The sequence below is a fragment of the Cetorhinus maximus genome, chromosome 12, assembly GCF_964194155.1.
Source record: "Cetorhinus maximus chromosome 12, sCetMax3.hap1.1, whole genome shotgun sequence".
NCBI lineage: Eukaryota > Metazoa > Chordata > Chondrichthyes > Lamniformes > Cetorhinidae > Cetorhinus > Cetorhinus maximus.
This window is the reverse complement of record NC_135890.1, coordinates 44,507,661-44,522,662: the sequence shown is the minus strand read 5'-3', so window position 1 is coordinate 44,522,662 and position 15,002 is coordinate 44,507,661. Positions and strand designations below refer to the sequence as shown.

The following is a 15,002-nucleotide window of genomic DNA, read 5'->3' as shown; positions in this document are numbered from 1 at the left end:
TTGAAAGAAAATTAAGATTTTTGCAAAAGCTGCTAAATCCAAGAATTATCGTTTTATTTGAATGTTCTTGCGACAACATGACTGATACTAGAGTAGACATTTGGTATACAAAACTATATAAGCTAGATTGGTACTATATGCTTGTTTACTAGAAGGAAAATTATAAATGGGAAAAGAGAAAAACCTAGCCTGTCTTAGCAGTGGCACCAGAGCCAGAAAGTTGGTTTCAAACCCTACCACATCTACATGTGCACAACCTAGGTCGATGCCACTCATTACAATTCTTAGGAACTGTTTCGCTGCCAGAGGTGCCATCCATCAGACAAGATATTAAACCAAGTCCCATCTGCTTAGGTAGGTGGAATTAGGTGAATCCCATTGCACTATTCAATGACAGCCAGAGCCAGGGAGTTCTCTCAAGTGTCACAGCCAATATTGCAAAAAACAGATTATCTTGCAAGTTTCTCATTACTGTTTCCAGGTGGCCCAAAAAGCACTGGGTAGATGGGATAGGGGTGCTGCAGAAGACAGGTGCGTTCTGAATCCCTTTTTGAATCAAGCTGGGCCAAGGTGCCCTTTTTTTTATAAAACAGGTAAGAGGCAGATAGTTCTGTGGTTAACAGTGTCAATTATCTTTGAAAATGGATTGGGAGGCCTCCATTTGGGAGGTATGTAAATATATTTAATTATAATCCCTTCCTAATAGCACTGTGGTTGTATCTACGCCACATGGACTGCAGCGGTTCAAGGTGGCAGCTCACCACCACCTTCTCAAGGGCAATTAGTGTTGGGCAACAATTGATGGCCTAAGCAGCGACGCCCATATCCTGTGAAAGAACAAGTTAAAAAAAAATAGATGCAACTGAATTACCTATTACAGAAGGCAATTGCAGGGTGAACATTCTTCACAAGATTATAAATCTATTCCTATTCAATTTCTTGTTGGCCACAGAAGGTTCAGAGTGGTCCAAATTGCAGGAATCCATCTCCTGCTTGGCGACAGAGTATGAACTGATAGTGAAGTCGAGAGATCATTGAAGTTGGCTGGGGTGTTAAGGTTTTAAGCAGCATGAGCAGCCTGCCTAAGCTTTTAAGCCGGACCAAGAATTGGAGTGTTGTTAAGCAGTATATTACCTGATGCTCTATTCACCACAGGACAGCCAATGGTGTAAGTCAGAACGTACAATCTCTGTTTTCATGTTTCTGTCTCTCTCCTCTACTACCTCTCCCCTGCTCATCTATGTTTTTCTTTTCCACTTCTGTCCCTGTGCTTATGTTTTTTCTCATCCTGTTCTGCTTTCTGGTGGAATAGTCGAGGAGAAGCTGCCAAGGATGCAGGTCGTATTCTTCTGTGCTAAATGCAGGGAAGACATGGTTTGCAAGCCTTTGGGCTTATTTCCCACCTTCATCTCTCTTTTTCACCATTAATCTTGATTTTTTTTCTCAAGCTCCTTTCCTTCCCATCACAACCCATCCTTATCAAGATTGCTGCTTCTCATTAACTTGCTCACTTACAACTCCTTCTCTATAACTTGACACCTTATTCCAACCTTCTCTCTAATCTTTACTTCTAATCACCCATCTCATGTCAGTGAGCAGAACCTCACTCATAATCCATTAACCCATTCATTGGGCAGAATTTTTCCGCTGGCGAGCTGGGGGCAGGGCCCGCTCGCTGACGCGAAAATGATGCGGGATGATGTCGGGGGTTCCCCCTGATGTCATCCCACCCCATTTAAATATTCAGGACGGCAGGGGGACAGCGCGATCAGCTGTCTGCCTGCCGACCTGTCAATGGCCAATTGAGGCCATTGACAGGGTAGTTAAACCAATTAAAGGCCCTGCCCGTCTAACCTTAAGGTTGGTGGCCAGGCCAGGAGCCCCAGCGGGCTTCTGGAAAAACATGAAACCTCGGCGGGATGAGGTTTCATGTCTGTTTTTAAAAAGTTTAATAAAGTTTTTGTGATATTTATTAACATGTCCCATCTCGTGTGACATTGTCACATGAGGGGGACATGTTAATAACTTTTTTATTTTTCTATTTTTAAAGTTTCAAACACTGTCAGCGCTCTCCCTGAGGCAGCACTTAGTCTCAGGAAGATGTGCGCTCTTTCGCGCGCGTGCGTGAAAGAGCGCACCCTGACAGTTAGGGAATCCCCCCCCCCCCCCCTCCCCCCCACCCCCCAACCCAGGGAGTGCATAGCGCTTCCTGTCGGGCGGCTCGCTGGGCGGGCCTTAATTGATCCACCCACTTAAAATGGCAGCGGGGCCCATTTCGGTGGCGGCAATTGGTTGCCTGCCCGCCCGCCAAGCCGGTGGGGCCCGTCCGCCCATCAAGGGCAAAATTCTGCCCATTGACTTCACCCCGCTCCTCAATCCCTGCTATCTCTGCTTGTGAGCCTCAACCTTATATTTCTCATCTTCTCACCTTTTTTGCTAGTTGAGCAAGCTACTCTCCTCCCCGTGTAAAGCCAAAGCGCGCGCCTTAGCATGGAGCTGGAAAGCAGCTTTTTATTTAAATGTTCTGTAATCTTCCTAGATCTGTCATCTGTTTTCAGCACTGGAAGCTCTTCAAAAAAGCTAATGTACCATCCCCACCTAGGGAAGTAAGTGGAATCGACTGAGTGCAATCAAGTGGATGGCACAAGTCAAAGCGTGGGAGAGGAATGCCTTAAAGTCAGGCAAGTCAGCGTACAAGGTGAGTATCATTGGTTCTGTGTAGGGTAATTGGATGGACAGGAATTAGGTCAGAGGCCTAGAGAGAAGTGGGCAGGCAGAACAGAGGCAATGTTCCTTCTAAGCTGCATGGGTGCGCGTCCACGTGGGCACTCTGCTTTCTCTGACTCACCACTTATTTGTTCACTCACCTGGACTTATTGTTGTGCATCAACCAGGCTGCAATCCCACCGATTTTTTCTCAAAGCTCCAGTACTCTTATTTCCCATTCTCATACAATTAGTCCCAGATCAAGCCCTCTCCACTCCTACTATTTCACACTACATCCCAAATCTATTGTTTCTTCCTCATAGAGAACACTACCCCCTACCCACTCAATCCTCAGTCCTACCTCATCTGTGAAATAGCTTATTGTGCCTTTTGTGAATATGTTTACCATCATTCAAGCCAAGTCAGAGAATAAGCTATCTTAAAATGATAGGTGGTGTCATATTTTAGCATTACCAGTTATCTCCTGTAGCATTTCACAATAACAATGCTCGAAGTGCATTTCCAAAAACACTAAGCAATGCTACAAAGCATCTGCCATCATGCACACAGACAAACCCACTCTCCTGACCCTTGCTCAAGATGTAGACTACATGAAATGCCACTAGAGGATGCTATTCCCTTGAAAAACAATGAGCATTTCCAGAAATCTGATGAACATTAAAAAATTTAGTTAAACTGAACAGTTTAAACAGTGTTAGTTCCAATCTTACTGATATCATTCTTGGCTTCAAGCCCCAATCCAGGATTTGAACACAATCTAGGATGACAGAGGGAGTAATGCATTTTTGAAGCTGTTATTCACCTGTTCAGGTGGCTGCAACAGATTCATGGCACTGTTTTGGAAGAAAGACTGTGGGTAAAATTTTTAGTTTGGCGGGTGGGCACGCGCCCAACCCAACTGAGCGTAAAATGACGTGCGATGACATTGGCTGAGTGTCCTGACGTTATCGTGCACACACACGATATTTTGGTCAGCGGGCATGCGCCAGAGTCGGCAGCACGCACACCGACAATTAAAAGGCCTGTTAAAGGCCATTATAAAAAGTTAAATTAAAAGAAATTTTTCACTGCCCATCCAACTTTATTGTTGGCAGGCAGGCGAAAAGGCCATGCAGCCTTTACACTTTTTTTTTCGAAACCTCATCCACGGGCAGGATGAGGTTTCTAAAAGCAAATAAAAATAAAATGAAAACTTTAATTTTGCATCAATAACATGTCCCTGCTCATATGTCATTACATATTAATTTATTTTCATATCTCTTCATCTCCGAGGCAGCTCTGTGTCTCAGGGAGATTATGAAGCGTGCACGCCCCCCTGCCCCCGCACAATGCTGAGCACTGCCTCTTGCATTTCACACTGGCTGGGTATTAATTGGCCCACCAGCGTGAAATTGCCTTCCGGCCCCGACCACGGGCAGCAGTTGGCTGCCCCCGCCCAGCCCGCCCGCCATGGGTGAAATCCTACCCCTTGTGTTTTTCAAGTGGCCTGACAGTATTCATTACTCAACTAATACCACAGTGCTTCATTCTTCTCAATACTGTTTGTGGGATCTTACTATGTGAGAAATGAATGTGACATTTGCCTTCAAAGTGAATTCACTTCAAAATGCAACACTGATACATTGGATCAATCCTTGGCTGCCTCCTGTTTCTCATTTACGTCCTGCCTCTCGGCAACATCCAAAAGCACAGTGTTAGCTTTCACATGTATGCTGACGAAACCCAGCTCTACCTCACCACCTCTCTCAATCCCTCCGCTGTTGCTAAATTATTGGACTGATTATATGAAATCCACCACAGGAAGAGCAGAAATTTCCTCCAATTAAATACGCCAAGATTGAAGCCATTGTTTTCAATCCCCACTCCAAATTCCATTCCCTAGCTACTGACTCTACTCATCTCCCTGGCAACAGTGAGGTTAAGCCAGTCTGTTCGCATCCTTGGTGTCTGACCTTTTATTTGTGTCATCACTAAAACCAACTATTTCCACTTCTGTAACAATCAGATGACTTCGCCCATCTCAACTCATCTGCTGCTGAAACCCTCATTCGTGTCTTCATTACCTCTAAACTCTACTATTGCAACACACTCCTGGTTGGTCTCCCACACTCCATCCAAAATTTCCCCTTCTTTATTTACAGCAAGTCCTATTCTCCTTCAGTCCTGTGCTTGCTGACTTACATTGGCTTCCTGGTCAAGCAATGTCTTCATTTTAAAATTCCTTTTTTTTTAAAAAATCAAACCCCTCCATGGCCTTGCCCCTCCCTATCTCTGTAATGTACTTCATCTCCACAGCCCTTGAGATATCTGCACTCAACTAATTCTGCCCTTTTGAGCGTCCTCAAATTATAATTACTCCACCACTGGAGGCCATACCTTCAGTTGCCTAGGTCCCAATCTCTGGAACACCCTCCCTACACCTCACAGACCCTCTAGCTTGCTTTCCTCCTTTAAGACATTCCTTAAAACTTACTTCCTTGACCATTTTTGGTCAGCTGACCTAATATCTCATGATGTGGTTCGGTGTCACACTTTGTTTTATAATGCTCCAGTGAAGCGCCTTGGTTTGTAATGTTAAAGATAGTATATGAATATTTGTTATTGGATGAACACAGAAGAAATGATGCATGCATTCCTCTTCACAAAAATGTAGATTTACAGCTACCAACCATATTTTGGGATTTTCACTCTTTCTCCAAATCCTACAGAAAAGGGTCCAAAAGTTTGTTTTTTTAAAACAAAGTGTATTTCTTTTTCATATATACAGATGTCATGCTACCAATATCCATTCGCACATTATCCTATAACATTCCAGTGTATTTATTACAGAAAATTTAAGCTATATAGGAAGTACACATCATCCTGCCAAACTTGCACAAAAATCCTCACCACTACGAAGTACTATTCAGCATGTACTCACTAGACCACAGTTAATTGAAATTCCTTCTTTTGCTCTCTCTCCAGTTGCTCCTGTACGCTTTAGCCTTTCTGATCCTGCAAGATCAACAAAATGGAACTTGGCCGTGAGGGTTTCAAACTCATTCATTTCTGTCGATTCGCTAATTACTTTATTGTCCATCACTTCATCCTGCATTAAAAACAAAATTAAACCATTTTAGTTCCGGGTATGAACAGGTGTCAACTTATGCTAAAATTCTACATAAATATAAGTAAAACCACCACTGCAATATGTTTCATCAATTTACATACTGCAATTTTATTGGTTCTGTCTTTTCACTTTACATGTGTTCACTGAACTGCGTATTTACAGCAGTTTTCTTCATATTTCCAGCAATTTTTTCCTCAATGTCTTTTTAAAACCAGCAGGTTTTCCCCTAGAAATACCAAATTCTTATCAATGACCTTATCAAAATTTACCTATAAACCATGCTCTAAAGGTCATTTGGTTCACTTTCAAAACAATGAACAATTGTGAACTTTTGAATGGCTATGTGCACATTTCTTTTTAATTAATGCCTGTTTAGCAAGAATGGGTAAAATATGCTCTCCCATCCAAATCAACATCAAGTGCAAATATTTCTGCATTTCCTCGAATAATAATTTTAAAATCTTGAATCTTTTATGTAATTAAGGCCCTTAGACATATGAATCTTTAGTTGAAAATGTAATTGCTATAATTCTACAAAAATTAAAGAAGTGATATAGTTGATAGGTAATAAATCAATTTCATGTTTTATGTAGCTTTCCTGCATTGAACACTGGATAAGGTAGAAACTAGGTATTTATTTGCTGATACCAAAAATTCACGTAAAACGTAATTTACGATAAGCAAAAATACCATCTGCACAGGAGAAAAATAGTAAACAAACTACTCCAACAACAGAAATCTTGGGGAGAGGAAGAAAAAAAATCAGTTGAACCATGGAAGAATCCTTCTAAAATTACACAGAAACCCAAATCAAATTTTTAAAAATGCAATTGCTAATTCATCTTGAAGAAAGGGCTTAAAATGCTATTAGGTCACAATAAATCAGATTACTATTGCTAGTTCCTTCAATGTCATACAGATTAGAAACTTACATTATCATTTTTGATGCAGACGCGCACTTGACATAAATGTATTGTAAAAATGGCATGAGAGCGGGAACTCTGTACATTCATTTGAGTACTAGCAGTTGTACGAGAAAGAGCTCCCAACTTCAGACACTGCAGCATCTACAAGACAAGGTGAAAAGACATCAGATTTTTAAACTTAATCTAACACTTTTATGTGAACAGTTTTTTTCACCAATGTGGATGAGGTGCTCAGGACATAACAATTATATCTCCAAAGGTCAAATGATATGTTTTCATTAACAAATATGCTGAACTCAAATTATCATCATTGCAGACTCTAGTGTGCTTGGGTATATATGTATTTCATCACTGTTTTAACAGAATTTCTGGCTAGTTTATTATAATAGGATCAAATTATTCTGTTCTTCACTTTCAACCCCTTTAGCAATATCAAAATTTTCCACCTGTAAGCTCAGTATGAATTTAGACAGTCATCAACATTTACATATATACAATATTTATAATGTCAATGCCATTCACATTTGCATCTTTACCCACAAGAGACTAAAGACTGGTTTCATTTGCAGGATAATTCCCTGAAAGTCCACTCTTATTCCAAGCATAGAGACTAATCTACCTGGGGTTTAGTGTTGCCCAATACTTTTCCTGATTCTATGAAAGCATGCAAATTAGCATTTAGGTAAAACACACTGCAGACATGCTTGAAATTTGCCTTTATCAATGGGCTGGAGTGTGGTTCATTGCCTGAGACAGTAGATAGGACGAAAGTAATCTTCCTCTTTGATCTGAACAAAACCTTGTTTAAATTCCCTGCAAAGCCTGCAGACACTATTGGAAAATTATGGTTTGCAAATTGTTGTTGCACATTAGATGCTTTTTCTCTTTGCTCATGCCATCACATGTCAGAAATGTAAGGTGCTGGATGTTGACTTTCCACACCCAAGTGTTTCTTTCCTTTGAAGTCAGTTTTTTTAAATTTTTAAGCAAAAAGCTAGGAAAACAAACTAAACTTGCCAGCCTTAAGAATTTTGCAACAGAATGGTAAATACATAAATCTGTGTGATTGTTTTTTGGAGTAGGTCAAAACACAATGCCATGCAGCTCTTCAAACTGGGAGTCAGGCAGTGTCATTTCTGAGGTGGTCTTTAGCAAAGCTAAGATGTTGGACAAATAATTTTAGTTTTGCCTTTTTCACAAGCAAAACATCATTGGTGAAGCTGTTCAACATTATTATTTGAGTAAACCACTTGACCGGTGCTTTATTTTGTGGAAATTACTGCTCCTCATTCACTGAATTGAGCTTAACAATAATTTTGCATCATGCAGACTTTTGTACAGCTCTTCAACCACACCAACAATCTATTCACTGACTTACCACATTCAAAAGGTAACAAAAAATTTTTATGAACATTTTCAGTATTAGCTAATTTGCTACAATTTCAACACGCTTCCATGTTACCATTTCTCAAAGCAAACCTTAATTAGTTTGAGCTAGACATCCACATTGCAATGCAAAATGAATATTCAAACGAACATGAATACTATAATCAGCCAGTTAGCTGCCACACCTATGAAAAATTAGTGTGTTTCACCCTTTGTTGTGACTTGTGGTGCCTCAGTAGAATAGTAGGGGCATCCAAAAAGGTTCAATCAAGTGCTTTCAAGTCAAAGCATCAAACATAAATTTAATGCATTTTGTTGCTAATGACATTAGGATCATGCCACAACATTTTTTTGATATACGAAAGTTAGATTTATGGAAACTTCTTTGCAGTGGGAAAAATAAAACTTGTTAGATCTTGCATTGTACACCAACTGTAACCAGGGCAACCTGAAATCTTAGAACCATCTCTGATAAATGATAAATTAACCAAATGCGTGACATATTCAGGTTAATTCTCAGATACAGGAGCAGTAGTAGACAAAGGCAACGTGGTGAATATGGTATACAAATCTTTCAGATGGCCTCCAATAAGGGCACACATTAGCACAGCCTCGCAATTTACTGAGTCAAATGTTCTGGTCAGGTCAATGAAGACAATGAAGAGTTCTTGGTGTTGTTCTCAGCATTGTTCTTCGATTTGTCTACCAACAGAGGTCATGTCAGAGGTTCTCTGGAAGGTCTAAAGCCACGCTGTCTCTGGGAGGATATCCTTAGCCACAGGAAGCAGGCGATTCAGGAGAATGCTTATCAGGATTTTCCGTTCTATGGGAAAGAGGGAAATGCCCTGATAATTTCCATAGCATGATTAATCTCCCTTCCTGAAGGTTACTACAATTGTTGCATTCCTGAAGTCAGGGGTTTGGGGGTGGTGTGGGTGTTATATTTCCTCCCAAATCCGTAGGGTGAGCACATGAAGTCTTGCTATGAGCAGATGTCTGCCAGCTTTGAAGACCTTAGCTGGAATACCATCAGAGTTGCAGGCTTTGTTATTTTTCATCTACTTGATTGTTTTTCACAGCTCTCATGTCGATGGTGGTTCACACATGGATTCAACCACAGGGTACTGAGGGGTAGCCTGGAGAATTTAAGCTATCACTGTGGATGCATGGTTGAAGAGTTGTTCAAAATGCTCTTTTCAGCATTGATGGATGACATTGTCATCCTTAAGAGAAAGAGCATTGTGTGAGTGAAGGAGAATTTGCCCAATCGACTTTGGTCTATAGATGACCCTGGTGGCTTCAAAAAAGATTTTCATGACATGATGATCAGCATATTACTGGATCTTTCAGGTTTTCAATTCCCACTACATGTCCTTTACCTTTCAGGTTTGACTTATGTGTCAGCCGTGAGTTTCTGGAAAGCTGCCTTCTTGACTTGAGTTGTTCTGCCAAATGAAGGCTGCTTGTTTTTGTTCTAGAAGATCATCTATTACAGCATCATTTTCGTTGAATCAGTCCTAATGGTTTGGGCACAGGAGTCTAGTACAGCAGATTTTATTTGATCTCACTGTTCTGGAATTTAGTTGGGTGTGTGAATATTTTCCAGGTTGGTCTCGAGCTGCATTTGGAATAACTCTCTTTGGTCAGGCTGCTTTAGGGTTAAGACATTGATCTTCTTCCTCTTGGACTTTTGGGTCTTGCAATGCCTTGGTGCTAGGTGGATGTTCATCACTGTTCAAACAGGTTGATGATCTGTCCATCAGGAGTCATAAGAGGTCCTTAACAAACTTCCATGCGCATGGAGTAAGGAGCCAGGAAACAAAACGGATTGCAAGAAAGCCAACAGAAAACAGAAGGTAGGAATTAAATGGAAGTTTCTCCAATGGTATGAAGTGGGGTCCTGGAGGTATACTTGGATCATTGCTTTTAACTATACATAAATGGCTTAGACTCAAATTGGGAGGGATGGTGTTGAAATTTGCACTTGACACCAATTTGGGGACATAACGTAAAGGATTGCACCAAAATGCAGGGAGATACGCAGGTTTTCAAAGTGGACAAATTAAATAGCAAATCAAATTGAATACAGCAAAGTGAGACACTGTTCATTTTGGGAAATGGAATAAAGAAACTGTTATTCCTGGAAGTAAGATACTAAATGGGATAAAAGAGCAAAGTGATCCAGGAATACAAACACATAAATCACTAAAAGTAGCAACAAGTTGGTAAGGCAATAAAAAATGTAAAGAAGGTACTGGGGGCCATCTCTACAAGAACCAAATACAAAAGCAGAGAGGTATATTTAAGTTTATAGAGAATCTTCAATGGGCCACACCTGCCAAACTGCGTAGTTCTGATTCCATACTATTAAAGGATACTGAAGCACTGTAGAAAATTACAATACTGTTACCAGAATTGAAAGGATTCTACCATCAGGAAAAATTGAGCAGACTGAGGCTCTTTCCTCTGGAAGATGATCTGATGCAGATCTTTAAAGCAAAAAGATGGAGTGCCAAAGGGCAGACATGAAGAAATTGTTTTCACTTATGGACAAGTCCAGAACATGGATGCTTAAGATAGTCACTAACAAATCAAATGAAGAATTTATAAAGAATTTCTTTACACAAAAGTGGCGGGAATGTGTAACTTGATACCACTTGGGGTGGTTGATGCAGACATTGTAGATACGTTTATGGGGATGCACGCAAGGGAGAAGGGAATTGATGGCTTTGGGGGTTGGATAGGAAAAGGTAATTTGAGCAAGAGCCACTGCATAGCAGCAAGATCAAGGCATGTGAGTGCACATAACAGAGTACAATAGTATGTGAGCAGCACAGTAGAGTTTTGGATCCGCCAAGGTTCATCAGGTTGGAGGCAGGCATGCATAGGACTGGAGTGATTGAGTCTGGAGATGATAGCGGCATGAGCCCAGATTTTGCAATAGTAATGACAATGAAACAGTTAGCATTCACCACCACTGAAATAGACAGTAACTTCAGGATACGCACAGAATAATGTAGAAACACAGGAGTTGTTGTCAGCAATTCAATTTTCCTACGAGTGCGCATGTTGAGATTCCCCCTAGGATGCAATCCCCAAGTACTGAACTTACAAAAACTTCCACATTTACGCTGTTAGTCTTGTTAAAAACTCGACTTTGTTGAGTAAGGTGTAACAGGGTTTTTAAACAATGTATCAATGTATTAGTTACTGTACAACACCTTTACTGATCCTGAAAAAGTAATTGTCAACTGTCAAATTTCATCGTGATAAAAACCCCATATAATTTTAAAATATTATAGAAAGTTTGCTCATAATATTTTAGTTTCCAGCTTAATCCATAATCATATTTATTTTTCTGGCTGAAATTTTAAGTTACGAATGAAGGCATTTAATATTTTTAACTTCCTTCTTGCATTCTGCATGATACTTCAGTATGATCGGCTGCTTAACCCGCTCGATAACATTACTGCTGCTGGATGCCTGCAGATCTGTTCACCTGGCTCCAGATTTAAACTGCCATTAGGAAAGAGGAAGTCCGCACCACAGATATCGCTAGACCTCTATGGTCAGCTTTCTTCGAAGCCAGCAGTAAGTGCAGTTGCTTTTCTGTTGACCAAAAAATCAAGGCCACTATTCAGAGTTTCAGTAGCAAAGGGAGCTGCGGTATGGTTGGTTGCAAGCAATGTTGTGACGAAGGAAAGAGGGAGTCTTTGTGATGAAGAAGGTATGAAGTCAGAGGTGCAGCTGTGAGTTGAATGAACCCCTAATTCAACTTGAGACATGGAAAGGTACAGAGTTTGTGACAGGGGCTATGATCCTCCCCAAGGCTTAGGTGAAGGAGACAGAGGTTGTTCACATGGACTTCCAGAAAACATAACAGACTTAAAAATGAAAGATCATGGAATTGGAGGCATTGGAAACAGCAAGTAGGGATAATGGGTAAGTGCTCAAATTGGCAGAATATGCCTAAATGGAGTTCTCCAGGGATCTGTCCCCCCAGGGCCCCAGTTTTCCACCATATTTGTAAATGACTTGGATGAAGGAATAGAGAGCCATATATCCAAGTTTGCCAACAAGTCAGGTGGCACAATGAACAGTCTAGATAGAAGCAGAATAATGCAAAGGGACACTAACAGATTAAGTAAATGGGCAAAACTTATGACAGATGGAGTACAATGTGGGAAAGTGTGAACTCATCAACTTTGTTCTCAAGAAAGATAGAATAGAGTATTTTCTAAATATGAGAAGCTAGGAAACTGTGGATGGGCATAGAGATTTAGGCGCTCTAATACAGAAACCATTAAAAGGTAGTTGACAGTTGCAAAAAATAACTTGAAAAACTAATATATTGTTGGCTTTAATCTCAAGAGAGCTGCAAGTTGCTCAGAACTCTGGTTAGATACCACTTGGAACACTGCATTCAGTTCTGGGCATGGCATTTTGGTTTTGGTGGAAGTGCAATGCAATTTCACCAGAATTATATAAAGGACTAAAATGCTAAATTATCAGGATGAGTTGCATAGATTGAGCAGAAAATAGAAGATCATGGGGTGATTTAATTTTGGTATTTAAAATGATTGAAATGAGCTGAAAATGTAGACAGAAAGAAATTATTTCCTCTAGGGGAGGAGTCCGAAACAAGGGGACATGACCTGAAAACGTCAGATGGACTAGTTAGGGACAGTCAGAAAGCACTTCTCCACACAAAGGATGGAACTTAACCCTCCAAAAAAAAATGTTGAGGCTAGTTCAATTCAAAAGTGAGATTGATCAATTTTTGTTAAGCGAAAGTATTTAGGCGACAGGGCCAAGGCAGGTACATGGTGTTAAAATGTAAATCAGACATGAATAAAATCCAAGACTTTTTATCCTGATTGGGACCATAGCTGCCAATATTGTAGCTGAATAGACACCTTGCACACCACTCAGCTCAATTCTCAGGAACATTCTTGCCTCTCAACCTTTGATGTTTCCTTTGATTAGGTGTAATTTTGCCTTAGGTGTCGGACTACAAACTTAAGTTTGATTAATTCAAAATGTATTTTACTGCTTAAATTGAATTCTCCTTGAGATGTTTTATGTTGAAGGCACTATATCAATGTAAGTTGTTGTGAAACTAGATTCTCCACTCAAAACTATGAGTAACCCAATATTTTCAAATCAAATTCACAGAAAATGCTCTTTTCAACAATCATTTTGTCCATCCCCAGCTTTTAGTATAAAATGAACCTTAATTCTCATCACAATGAACCTAAGAAAACCAAATTGAAAACCTACAACATCATGTTTCAGAGTTTGTTTGGAAAACCACTATCAAGCATTGGACTGCTTTTGGCAAACATGATAGAACAATTATATTTAAAATATTATGAAATGTATTTGCTATTTTTCAAGTATGATTTAACTGTAATTTCCTAACCACCTTTCCCCAATTTTGTTTAGAAGCACAATTAGGAAATCTTCTGCAAATGACTTTTTTTTAAACAAGTTACAAAACGCCTAACCAAGTTTAGGATTTTGCCCCCAAAATTTGTACATTACTAAAATTGGTACAGTTTCTTCAATTCTTTTAAGGTATGCGATTACTGAAGACCGTATACAATTTAGAAAACATGGAGCGCCCTAAAAACATTGTATTAAAAACAAAATTACAAAATGAGTGAGCAAAGCTTTCAGAAATGCAGGAAAAAAATCTTTAGCAAAAGCAGAATGCCTTTCCCTCAGTCTTGTTAGTACTGAACACCACTAACTCAAACAGTTTCACGGTTTTTGATCAAAAGTCATCGACCTGAAACGTTAACTCCATTCCTCTCCACAGATGTTGCTTAACCTGCTGAGTTTTTCCAGCAACTTTTGTCCTTATCACAGTTTTTAAAGTTAATATTTTCTGTCTTAAATAAATGGTTTATTTCTCTAGCCTCGACATTGCAAAAAGCTTATAAAATTTAGTCAAATGCCTGATCGTTCTAAATATATAATTCCAGTGTGCTCAACTGACTGAACTGTGGAAATGTCCTGGGTAGTTTGAATGCTTCTTCATTCAACTAACTTATTTTTGCCAGCTCTCAACAACTGAGTAAATATGCCATGTGGAAAAGTATTAAATCATACAGACCTGGAAAGGCCAAGTTCAACCCATTGTCTCTGCTGAATTTGCTATTTTCAGCACTACAATTGGCATCACTGTTTCCAAACTGAAGGCAAAAAAGTCAGGATTTCTGTTCCCTGTTGCTTCCCAGCGACCTCCACTATAGAGTGCGAGAAATATTTTGAAGTAGGTTTTAAGCTCAATTAAACTGGAGTTATTTTGGGAACGTGATACAAGTAGCACTTCAACAAGCAGTAGACTGTTCAGTAAATGTATGGCTTTAAAGCATTTTGAGTCAGATGCAGAATGCAAGGCAAAAGCATAATGATCCTTTTGGACAAGGTCCTAAAAAAACCTATTATTAGTGTTAAGTTCTTTAGCAATTTATTAATTCTCTGTGTGATTTGGCTGTTACCTTTATAGACTGTGTCATTGAATCAGTTTTAAATGATGGAGGACTGGAATATTTTTCCAATTACTGAAAATACTGGAGGAAAAAAAGGGCGACATATGAGGTGAGATGGATTTTTTGGGGATGGCAGAGGACAACTGCAATGCATATTAAAATTAAATGCTCCCTATTGCCATGTTTTCAAATAATATTCTGTTAGCTGCTCACCTAAACGAGTCGCTTTAGCACCTGAGTATGCACAAGTTAATATTTCAAGTATTGTAACTAATTTTCATTTTTAAAATGCTTCACATGCCAAAAAAGGGTACAGCTTTCCGACTCAGACAAAAATTGCCTTCTCAGCAAGCATTC

The 15,002-nt window shown here is 39.7% G+C and overlaps 1 protein-coding gene across 3 annotated transcripts in view; it reads right to left on the bottom strand.

Annotated features, from left to right (window-relative positions):
* Window positions 1-15,002, bottom strand: part of kif21a (kinesin family member 21A) — a 133,371-nt gene that overhangs the window by 90,936 nt on the left and 27,433 nt on the right. For all 3 annotated transcript variants that reach the window (XM_078553524.1, XM_078553526.1, XM_078553525.1), the window contains exons 5-6: window positions 6,769-6,903; window positions 5,648-5,815 (exon numbers count right to left, since the gene is read on the bottom strand). In XM_078553524.1, coding sequence (XP_078409650.1) covers window positions 5,648-5,815; window positions 6,769-6,903 — 303 coding nt within the window. The remainder of the gene's footprint in view (window positions 1-5,647; window positions 5,816-6,768; window positions 6,904-15,002) is intronic.